The 12,144-nt window shown below is 51.4% G+C and overlaps 1 protein-coding gene across 3 annotated transcripts in view; it reads right to left on the reverse strand.

Moving 5' to 3' along the window:
• Nucleotides 1-12,144, reverse strand: part of UNK (unk zinc finger) — a 32,723-nt gene that overhangs the window by 9,940 nt on the left and 10,639 nt on the right. For all 3 annotated transcript variants that reach the window (XM_055408575.2, XM_055408577.2, XM_055408574.2), the window contains exons 2-7: nt 3,944-4,153; nt 2,620-2,796; nt 2,352-2,482; nt 1,534-1,669; nt 900-1,017; nt 449-533 (exon numbers count right to left, since the gene is read on the reverse strand). In XM_055408575.2, coding sequence (XP_055264550.1) covers nt 449-533; nt 900-1,017; nt 1,534-1,669; nt 2,352-2,482; nt 2,620-2,796; nt 3,944-4,153 — 857 coding nt within the window. The remainder of the gene's footprint in view (nt 1-448; nt 534-899; nt 1,018-1,533; nt 1,670-2,351; nt 2,483-2,619; nt 2,797-3,943; nt 4,154-12,144) is intronic.

Raw genomic sequence — 12,144 nt, forward strand, 5'->3', positions numbered from 1 at the left:
GGACTGGACCGTGCTACAGCTAATCAAGTACACACCGGCTTTCAAAGACTTGGTTTGGAAAAAGGAAAAAACCTTGACTTTATATTGATTATATTTTAAATTATTTTATCTTGGGTTAAATAAAAATATACTAAAAACTAATTTAACACTATTTCTCTTTTTTAGGTGAGGTTACTTGAAAATCTGCGATGACTCAGGGGGGCTGCATTAGGTTTCGCTTGGACAGCTCTGCTCTCAGCAGGGCGGAGCGCCAGTGTTCCATCCGTGGTGTCCGCCATGGGAGAGGCACAGCGGCAGGGGCTCTGCCTGGGACTCTGAGCGCGCCACCAGGGGCACAGTCCCTGCTGTCTCACCACCCTGGAAGCTATGGGTTTTGAACCAGCTCCAGAGAGGTGGGGCGGGGCAGCGGGGAATGGAACTCCCAGTGTGGGCAGCGGGAAGAGCATACGTTCTACGTGGGCGAAGGCGCAGAAGGGTCCTCGGGGACAGCTGCCCGACTGCTGCATATCGTTGCACTTGGTGGATTTATAGATCTGGAGGGCAGAGCAGAAGAGAGGCAGGTCAGGCCTGGGCAGAGAGGGACGGCAGCTGGGGTGCCTTCAGCAGGGCTGGGTTAGCTTAGAAGTCTCTTCTTTCTCCTCCCCACTCGAGGCCACTTCTCTAAGTCTCTCCTACCAATTTCTTGCTCAAGACAGAGTAAGCAGACATGGCCACCCCTAGCCGGGGACCACCTCCCTTCCTGGGTCACAGGCCCAACCAGCCCTGACCCAGCTCTCACAGAGGGATCTTCCCCACTCATGATCTTGGTCAGGGCTACGACTTTCCAGCGTGCCTCTGGGCGTTAAGGGAGCCACGTTCACAACACCCGCCCCTCGAAGGGTCGCGGCTCCAAGGCCCACCTCGGGGTGGAACTGCTGCTCCGTGCGTGTGTGGCAGTACTGGCAAGAGTCTCCGTTCTCACACTTGCCAGGGTCTCCCCACTCGTCCCCGTGCTTTACGTTCGGACATGGAGACGACCTGGTTTAATAACAGGGTGGGATCAGAAGAGTGCAGACTGGACCTGGGGGATGCTAATGAGATCGCAGCTCAGGGCCCCTCTCAGGTCTCCCGGCTTTGCAAAGCCAGGCTCAGAAACAGGAAAGATCAGCTGTAGAGCGAGCACCTTACTCAGGCCAGAAGCCAGGCTTTGCTTCCCTGCCCAGCCTGGACAGGGTTTTCTTCCCTTCAGCAGAGTCCTCCCCTCCCCCCAGCACTGCCACTAAAGGAGAGCCAGGCTACAGCCACATCCTGGCTTGGCCCTGAAGACAGCCCTCTGGGTCAGAACTAGAGAGGTTTCTAGTGAAAGATCCTCATTTCACGCCAAAGGATCGTTCAGCTCTCCTAACCATTCCCCTCCCCTGTAGTGGGGTCCTGCGACCCCTGGGGCTGGTCTCCCTGCCCTCCCCCCCACCGGGAGCACAGTGGAAGCAGCCTCGGCCCTGAACTGTCACCTGCCACCCCTCTCCCACAGCTGGCCTGCTGGGGCCAAAGGACCTGTATTTGTGTTTCCGGGGGCTCCGCCGCCGGTCCTTGCTGTTGTGGTAGTAGGGGCAGGCGTAACCCTGACGGCACAGCCGCGGGGGCTTCTTACACGGCTCCGTCTTATAGTTCCCCAGCACATAAGCAGTCTCTGCACAGGGAGACAGAGGCAGGGGTCAGGTGGGCAGGGTGTGGGAAGGGAAAGGAGAAGCTACTGGGAAGGGTCCAGAAGCCAAGATTTTGGTGACAGGAATGAGCAGGGCCCCCTCCCTGTGGGCCAATGCCAAGTCTGCAACCCAGGAGAGAGGTAAAGAGGACGCCACCATCCCTCACTAGAGAAGCTCACAGGTCAGAGTAAACAGGGAGTCCTCGGGAGGGCTGAGAATACACCTACTCATGTACATGCTCAGCAACGTATGCGTGAAAGCCCCTCAAGGTATTTAGGGAGCGCTAGGCTCCTCTGTCCATGGAATTCTCCAAGCAACAATACTGGGGTGGGTTGCCATTCCCTTCTCCAGGGGATCTCCCTGAGCCGGGTCTCCTGCGTTGTAGGCAGATTCTTTACTGTCTGAGCCACCAGGGAAACCCCTAACACTTTGGGATGACAGGACCAGGGTCAGGGGCGCCAGGGGAGACTCCCCCAGCAGGGCCCCTGCAGGACTGGGCTGCAGCTGGCTGGTGTGAGGTGGGGTGAGGGGGCACAGGCCTGCCAGGAGCGGTGGTGGTTTGGGGTGGAGAAGGCAATGGGTGGTGCTCAGGGAGTCTATGCGGGGGACAGGGGAGAGCACAGGCAGCTGGTGGCAGGGGCTTGGCCATGGTGTGGCCACCCTTACCTTGCCACCGCGGCTCCTCACTGAGGATTTTTTCTATCATGGCGTGGCTCGCGGCCCCAGCCGACTGGCCTTCCAGGCTGCCCTCTACTGTGGTCTGGCCATTCTGCAAGGCCTCCATTGCCTGGAGCTCCCTGCGGGGAGAGCAGCGGAGGAGAGACAGAGCAGGGAGGGGGCGTGAGGAGGAAGGCAGCAGGGCGCCAGCTCTGCACGCCAGCTGCGGTCCTGCCCGGGGCCCTCGGCCAGCAGCCCGGCATGGCCTTCGGCCCACCTGAGGTCGTAGACGGGGGAGCGCAGATCGCGGGGCCCGTGGGCGAACGCGCAGTGCGGGCCGTTTTTCGCGCAGTTGCCCTTTGCGTCCGTCTCGTGGATGCAGATCCCCGTCTTGTAGTAGCGCAGGTGGTAGCGGCGCTCGGTGTCCCCCGCGGTCCTGTGCAGGAAGGGGCACCTGAAACATGGGGGGCGCAGCTCACTCACCGCCCCACCGCAGCGGGGCTCCCGGCCCTGCCCCTTCCTTGCCCATGGACGGCTTTTCATGACCCGGAGGAGGCACTGATGGGGGTCGAGCAGGCGAGCAAGTGACAAGTCCTACTGTGGAACAGAGCCACCCTCCCACTGCTGCAGCCCCAAGCGGGGCCTGAGAAGGCCTGGCGTTACATGTCAGCTTCTTAAAGGCTACTCAGTTGGGGCCCCAGGCCATCCTGAAAAGAAGCTTCCTGGGGGGCACTCTTGGGAGAACACACGCTGCCCAGATCAGGGGTCTTCAGAGAAGCAAACCGCCTTGAGTTCTGGGCACTGCATTAGGCTGGGGGTGGGATAAGCAAGCCTCTGATCCCTGAGAGAATGGGGAGGGCTGGTGCGAGACGGCCAGTGAGGCGCACCCACAAACCCCCAGGATGGCCCCCCACTGCCACCTCTGCATGGGGGAAGCACACATTAGGCAGGGTCACGTGTGCCCGGAGACTTCCCAGGTTTGCCACCTCCTTACGCTTGTCGTTTATTAATGCCGTCTCTTCACAGAGCTCTGTGGCAAAATATTTTGTCGTTCTTTTAGTCGCTCAGTCATGTCCGACTCTCTGCAACCCCATGGACTGCAGCCAGGCTCCTCTGTCCATGGGATTTCCCAGGCAAGAATACTGGAGTGGGTAGCCACTTCCTTCTCCAGTGGATCTTCCTGACCCAGGGATCGAACCTGCATCTCCTGGATTGCAGGCAGATTCTTTACCACTGAGCCACTGGAGGAAGCCCTGGCAAAATATTCAGAGTCAGCAAAAAGGGGAACTGGTGAGGCTCTGTGTAAATGGCTGTGGTGGGAACTGCGCAGGCTGAGGATAGGGTCCTGTGAGCTACAGGGGACCAGGACAGGAGGCCTAGGAAGCCACCTTGGCTCAGGCGTGGCCTTCAGGCTTAGGAGAAGAAAGGCCTGCACAGACCTCTCCAAAGTGGGGAAAGGAAAAGGGGCTTCCCCTGGGGGACAGCAGGCTCTGAGCCCAGGTCCAGGTCACCGGAAGGCGGGCCAGGCTGCAGCAGTCCCCTGAAGGCAGCCTCTGACCCAGGAGACGGGCTCCTCGGAGGGCAGGCTGGCCGGCACTCACTCGTCGCCCTCTGGGCAGAGGCCCGTGGCCTCGTCGTACTTGGTGCAGTAGACGTCGGGGCTGTAGTTGAAGGTACCGTCCCGACGGCGGATGGACCGGCGGCGACGCTGGTTCACGAAATGCCAGTGGAAGCAGGTGTAGGGCCGGTGCTGAGTGCATTTGTGCTGCACAAAGAGCGGGCACTGCTCAGTGCGGAACTCCTTCAGGTACCTGCAGAGGGAGCCCCCGGTGAGCAGGCCAGGAGCGAAGTCACGGCCCTTGCTTCCCAGCGAGACGTGGGCCACCCAGTCCCCCAAGGGCCCTACTCTGCGCGGCCAGTTCCACTGAGACACCAGAGAAGACCCGGCTGACGGCAGGACCTTAGCGTGAAGATCCTTCCTGACATGCAGGTCCCTTGCCAGCCTGAAGGGCAGAACCACAGATGCCCTCCCTGGTCAGCTGCCTCCCATGGTGACCAGGAGAGGACTTCCTCAGTGGTTGAGTACACCCGAAGTTTCCTAGGCCAAACCACTGATCGCAGGGGAAAGGCTGCAGACAGGAGCTTGAGGGCCCTCTCTGCAGTTTCCTGCGGGGTCTCTGCTGCCCAAATCTGCCTGCCAGGCCAGGAGGCCTCGTTCATCCCAGGAGCAGGGATGGGCACCGGGTTGAGCGCCAGGAAGGCTGCTGCTTTGGGGCTGAAAACCCAGGTCACCAGGTGTCCCTCCCGACCCCTGTCCCAGGTAGCCACTGTCCTCTCTGCCAAGCTCTTCCCAGAGACGTTTCCTAAAGCATCACCCAAACGTCTGTGAAGCTCATGTTAGAAGCATCTGAAGACACTCCCTCTTGGCCATGCCTCCCCTGACGGCCTCAGGAACGACCACATGCAGGACTGAGGTATTGTATTTCCATCCTGACTCACCCCGGCTTGGGGGCTGTCCTTCTGGCCTCTTCCCAACCTGCGTCTCTCTCCTTTACTCCGCATCTAATAACCAAGAGAACTCCAAGCCCCACCTGCCATCACCACCCAGCAGAGGGCCCTACCCCCTTACAGAACCATACCATCCGTCTGTGTCTTGTTCTCTTTGTGCCCTGGTGAAGCGTTTCTTGGCTTCATCGCCCCTCCCCCCGTCCCACCCCACACACATACTGGGCGACAGGCAGGCGGGCCAGTTCTTATTCATTTCCTCAAGTCCTAACAATGAGGGCAACAAATGGCTTGAGAGAGGGTCTTTGATGCCAGTGAGGAGGATGGTTCTAGAAGGCACAGAAGGTTGTGGGCAGAAGGGATCGGGGGGGACCAACTGCCCTGGAGCCTCTGTCCAGACTGTGAGCTCCACTTGGAGTCGGGAGGCCTGGGACCCAGGGAAGCAGGTCCAGTCCGTGTCTCTGGCTCCTCCAGGGTGCTCAGGGCCCTGCCAGCCTGGGCACGGCGAAGGTGTGAGGACAGGGCCGAGACCTTCCAGACAGGTTTTCTTTGATGCTAACTAAAGTGCTGAAAAATCCCCCCAGACAAGGGGAATTCCCTGGTGGTTCAGTGGTTGGAACTCCGCACTTTCACTGCTGAGGGCCTGGGTTCAACGCAGGGTTGGGGAACTGACATCCTGCAAGCCATGTAACAGGGCCAAAAGAAAAAAAAAAAAAATAATCCTCCAGCCCTGAAGTGTGGAGAAGCGTCCAGGCTTCCGCACCGGGCAGAGGGAAAGTCGGAGGTGGGTGCTCCCCAAAGATCACAGAGAGGTGTTTAAGGGGCAGGAAAGCTGTCAAACAGTGTCCCATTCACTCAGCATCTATCTGTTGAGCACCTAGGTACTCAATAGGCACAGGGGTGTGCAGGGGTGGCAGTGGGCACTGAGGACACTGATGAAACGGGTCCTCACCCAGGAAGCCTGCATCATCATGGGAGACACACTAGTAACAGGTGCAACCAGTCAACTGTGGAAAAGGCTGTAAGGAAGGTTTGCTGTGGGTTCCTTGGGAACCCAGAAGAAGGACCCTGACCCAGTCTGGCACAGAGAAATGGGAAAGGGAAGGAGAGGGACTTGTGGGTGAAGAATGTAGGAAGGGTGTTTTAGGCAAAGGAAACAGTATGAGCTTAGAAACAGCTGCTGTTCAATTGCTCTGTCATGTCCGACTCTTCATGACCCCACGACTGCAGCACACCACGCTTCTCTGTCCTTCACTATCTCCCAGAGTTTGCTCAAACTCATGTCCATTGAGTCGGTGATGCCATCCAACCATCTCATCCTCTGTTGTCCCCTTCTCCTCCCACCTTCAATCATTCCCAGCATCAGGGTCTTTTCAAATGAGTTGGCTCTTTGCATCAAGATGGCTAAAGTATTGGAGATTTAGCGTTAGCATCAATCCTTGCAATGAATATTCAGGGTTCATTTCCCTTAGCACTGAGTGGTTTGACTCCTTGCAGTCCAAGGGACTCTCAAGAGTCTTCAACACCACAGTTCAAAAGCATCAGTTCTTCGGCACTCAGCCTTCTTAGAAACAGTATGTGGAGGTGAAGAGTTCCAAGTGCCTTTGTGGAATCTGAGTAGGGTAGGAGAACTCCAGAAGGGAAGTGATGAGGAGGTGAGGTGTGAGAGGGGCCAAATTTTAGGGACAGCATCTCCAGGCTGCAGGTATATCCTGAGACACCAGGCTGAGCCCTGCAAGGCTGCCTAGGGCCTCTCTCACCATCTTTGGCACTGGAACACAAGGTGTTTCTCCTTGTCTCCCTGTCTGATTACAGACAGAACTCTGCCCTGTGTGCTGTACACAGGGACCAAACCCTGGCACTGAGCTGGGACACTAACCCCTCAAGCAGCTAGACTGCTCTCTCCCGGGCAGCACATACTCTGCCTGACTCCCAGCCCAAAGAAGACTCATTCGGGAGGTAACAGGTAGGGAATAGGGGGGAGGAAGCAGAACCCAGGGCCAGAGAAGAGTGAGAAGTAGTCAGGATTGGCAGATTAATTACAGAACAGGCAGTTACACTGGAATTTGATAAATCTAATACTTCACGGGACATGCTTGCACTAAAAAATTTTCCATTATCTGAAATGTCAATCTATCGGGCCTCCTGTATTTTCTCTGCTAAATCTAGTGACCCAAGGAGTGGCACCTGTCTGCTCACTATCAGCGCCTCAGCAGAAACCCAAGGAGGCTGTCCAGAGAACTGCCTGTCCTTCTGGAGAAAGAGGTCCTGGCAAGCCTGCTTCCGTGGGGCAGCAATGTCCACAGTGCTGCATGCAGATGCTGGGGCTCCAAAGGTCTCCAGCTGGCAGGGATGCCCCGGAGAACAGACGTGGAGGCAGCAGATTACCTCATCTGACGCTTCTTCATCTCCATCACCACTGCTGTGGGGCAGACACTTAAGACCTTTTAATAAATGGGCCCCTTGCCTCTGGCCTCCGGTGTCCAGTGGATGCTGCACTGCACCCATCATTCCTCCCAGAGCCCAAACGGAATTCTTCCTTTCTTCAAAGCCTTTAGCTTCCACTAGTAGCCACTGATAAAGACCAGCTATTTGGCCTGGCATTTCAAGCCCTACACATTTGGCCCAGTGTTCTTTTCCAGCTTCATTTCTCTTGATTGCAGTAACTCTGGAGTCCTTGGTGTCTTGCAAAGAGATCTTTAACTTCCCTGCCTTTGCACCTCTCCCCTCTCTCACCTGGAAAAATCTTTTAAGGCTGAATTCAAAGGTAATGAACCTTCTGATGCCATCACCTCTATGAAGTTTTCCTTCACCTCTACCTACCCTCCCCCTCCCTCGTCTCCATTTAAGTTATCATCTCTAAGTTTTTATGGCACTTTCTCTAGATATTTCTTATAGCCCTTCTCCTGCACTGCATATTAATAATGTGTACATTTTCCTCTGTTACTAGATTATAAAGTCCTTGATACCAAGCATGTAAGAACCCACTACAGTAACAAAGTTTGTTGAATGAATATAACAAGAAATAAAAAGTCGCACAAGGGGCAAAGTCCACAAAGCAATACCAAGAGCTTCACGATGCCTCCAGCAGGCAGACACTGAGAGCTGGAAGCCTAAACTATTGCCCTGTGAAAAGGACCACAGTGCAGGAAATTTGTAACTCAGCGGATAGGGCAGACTGTCCTGCATAAAAGCCTCTTATGAGAAAAGGAGCCAAATGACCAAATCCAGGCAGGCAGAGTACTCACTGTCAACCAACAATAATTAAGGAGAAAAATTTCTAACCTTCTGCTAACAGAACTGTACCATACACCACCTGGGAACCAAACTGCTCCCCTCCAACCTTGTGCTAACTGGCAATGCAGTGCCCATACAGCAAAGAGAAACCCACTCAGAAATCACTCTTTCATGAAATGAAACAAATTTTCAGAAGAAATGCACAATTTTCTCCTTTAAGCTCCAACCCATGTTTCTATTCCATAAAGGTTTCTCCTCAATTCAACCAGCTCTCAGGAAAACCAAGTCATCCTGGAATCCTCCATTAAGAGAGAAGACTCACCAGCCACCCTGGCCCCACTTCAAGATCTGAGGGACGCAAAGGGCCACAGAGCCCAATTCTTCCCATACCACCTCCTGGGAGCACCCCACTCATGGATAAACGTCAATGAACATAGACTAGCTGCAAACTGCAAGGCCTCGGTGACCCACTGTGGCCAGGATGAGTTGAGAAACCACCCGGGCCCTGAGTAAATAAGAGCTGATGGAGACAGCCACACCTTCGCCCAGCAGAAGTGTCAAGGAAGGTTAGAGGGGCACTGCAGTCGGTCAACGGTGAAGGCAATGGCAAGCCACTCCAGTACTACTGCCTAGAAAATCCCATGGATGGAGGAGCCTGGTAGGCTGCAGTCCATGGGGTCGCTAAGGGTCGGACACGACTGAGCGACTTCACTTTCACTTTTCACTTTCCACTTTCACACATTGGAGAAGGAAATGGCAACCCACTCCAGTGTTCTTGCCTGGAGAATCCCAGGGACGGGGGAGCCTGGTGGGCTTCCGTCTATGGGGTCACACAGAGTCGGACACGACTGAAGTGACTTAGCAGCAGCAGCAGCAGCAGTCAGTCAAGGGCTCACCTTAACTAAGGAGCAGTGCCTGCACATTTGTCTCACCGGGGGCTGACTTTCAATCAAAGCCATCACTCATTCCTGTTTAGGATATCATATTAATTATCCTCTAAATGAGACGAGTTGACTCACTGGAAAAGACTCTGATGCTGGGAAAGGTTGGGGGCGGGAGGAGAAGGGGACGACGGAGAATGAGATGGCTGGATGGCATCACCGACTCTGTGGACATGAGTTTGAGTGAACTCCGGGAGTTGGTGATGGACAGGGAGGCCTGGCGTGCTGTGATTCATGGGGTCGCGGAGAGTCGGACACGACTGAGCGACTGAACTGAACTGAACTGAACTGAAAATGGTTTATTTATGAAAGTAAAAAATCATTGTGAAAATAACATGTCTACTTATAAATTTTAAATGTAGAAAAAAGGGCAAATTATCCTAAGTTCCACCACAAATAATGCTAGACTTCTGGTAAATTTTCTCCCAGTATTTTTACACAAATATAATCATAGGTATCAAGGTACTAAATTGCTTTATAAAACTAATACTTTTCCCTAAAAACTTTAAGTCAAATACGTGCAATTATCTTTTTAAAAACAATCAAATAATACTTTTAATATTTACTGGATTATTTTTATTTTCCAAAGTTCTAAAAAAAAATGACAAAAATCTGCCTACTTGATATCTGAATTCACTCACTTGGCCCATTAACCCAACAGTGATAACACATAAGGGATTAACAATAAATTCAGTGAATTATATCACTCTTAAGTAGGTGTGAAAAGAACTGCTAACTGCTACCAGCTCAATTTCCAACGAAACTTTTTATTAATTTATTATTTTTGGTCACACAGTGCAGCTTGCGGGATCTCAGCTCCAAGGACCAGGGAGGAAACCCGCACCCTTGGCAGTGCTTTAAAGCGGAGTCCTAACCATTGGACCACCAGGGAATTCCAACTAAATCCTATTCCAAGCTGTCTCATTTAATAGCTTTATCCATTTAGGTTTTTCACTCTTCTGGGGAGGAGTGTGAGGAGAATCTGGATAAACAGAAAAGCACTTGAGATGACTGTTAGAAAAACTATGTAAATTTGGAGGCAACAGGCGAGAAGCAGCTGGTGTCTCAATCCATATCTAGCTCCCCACTGCGCCAAGAAGAGCGTTTGGCATGGCCTCACTCTGCCACCCCTGCAGCCAGGGACCCACTCCCCCCACCAGCAGGCTGACCTCCACAGCAGGGTTAGCAAACTTTTCTGCCAAGGACCATACAGTAAGTAGTTTAGACTTTGAGGGCTAAGAGCCCAAACTGAGGATATTATGTAGATACTTACATAACAAGAGAAAAAACAAATTTCCACAAATTTTTATTGTTGAAGATAAATAACTGGCCACAATTTTTGGTAATACAGGTCTACTAATAAGAACGGGCTTGGGGGGCAAGTATAACATTTGCAAAGTTGGGGGTCCCCTGTATCAAAACTTGGTTACAAATGTTCATCTGTTAATACTGACTAAGTAACAGGATTTGACCAATTTCACTTTTGGAAATGTCTGCTCACATAGATAAGTCCTGCCAAGTGCTGTTGTTATTCTACAAGCATGACTTTAACTGAGCATATATTAGTTTCGGAAGACATTTATAGAATTGTATTAGTGTCCTGATACTCTTCTCTTAATCACTTTTATCTGAAGGTTTTGTGTAAACTCCTTATTTGCAAATATTTTGAAATATGGGAATTTCCTTTGTATTCCTATTGAGAAATTTCCATATTTCAAAATATTTGCAAATAAGGAGTTTACACAAAACCTTCAGATAAAAGTGATTAAGAGAAGAGTATCAGGACACTAATACAATTCTATCCATGGTAAATCTGTGTAGGGGCTTCCCTGGTGGCTCAGAGGTTAAAAGCGTCTGCCTCCAATGCGGGAGACCCGGGTTCGATCCCTGGGTCGGGAAGATCCCCTGGAGAAGGAAACGGTAACCCACTCCAGTATTCTTGCCTGGAGAATCCCATGGACGGAGAAGCCTGGTAGGCTACAGTCCACTGGGTCGCATAGAGTCGGACACGACTGAGTGACGGAACGGAAATCTGTGTAGGAAGAGAGGTCTCACCTTTAACTTTTAGCAGCAGAGAAAGTGTATAAGGCAGCTTGACTTATGATTCAAATATTAGTTGTCAAAATGACTTTAGTACAATATAAAGTTTGCATATAAGTGATGCTTTTCCTTGTAATTTTAGAAAGAATTAAGAAAAACCAAGTCTGCAGCAAAAGCTAATTTCCAAAGCCATTCAGCATTCAGTAGTAGAGGCTGAAAATGGTTATTCTTTCAGAAAAATTTCAATCTCGGCCCTCAATTCAAAAAACTACAAGAGAATTTTACTACTGCCAAGCTATCAAACAGTTGTGTAGAAGGGCATGTCAGAATATTCACCGTTTATTTCTGATAAAAATTCATGGAACTGAGGATGGTTGAATCCCACAAGAGGGAGAGAAGTTCATCACTGGTCTTGGCATTTCAACAGCTCATAACAGATTAAACCGTTTTCTGCTCTGCACATATTCCGACCATCATTTGGTGTGACAGATATTAACAGATTACACTTCAGGTTGTACTGAATTAGTATTTTTCTGTCTTTGTTGATAATATTCTCAGCTGCAGTTGTTTTAAGACTATTCAAAAAGGCTACTTCTTCAGTCACTTCAAACATGGCATTGACTCCATGAATAGAACAACTAAACAGCTTCTGTTGACTCATCAAGAGCCAAGAAAAACTACACAAAATCATTTGCCTGGTTTTTAATTGACTACTGATGTTGCTCCCATTGACCTCGGCATTTTGAGAAATTGTTCTTGCTGAACGGCTAACACTCTTTAAACAAATGCTCTGGACATATTTCTTCAGTTCCTGCAATCAAATGCAATTTAATTAATTCAATATCAGTATGGCTTCCCTTGCCTGGTTAACAAATGAGGCCTCATTTTCATTTTTGTGAAGAAATTCCCCTGTAACAAAACAGTCTCTTTAAAATTTTAATTTTTCTGACAGTTGCCTATGAGTTGCCTATGAGTTGGGAATATACAACTGTGTAGTCTGGTAATGCTGATGGACTCTTTCAGCACAGCTTTTTAATTACAGATAGCTCGGCCAACTAATTTAGGGTCAAGAAAATCCA

Source organism: Moschus berezovskii, chromosome 20, assembly GCF_049115385.1.
Source record: "Moschus berezovskii isolate FMDL1 chromosome 20, NW_MosBer_1.0, whole genome shotgun sequence".
NCBI lineage: Eukaryota > Metazoa > Chordata > Mammalia > Artiodactyla > Moschidae > Moschus > Moschus berezovskii.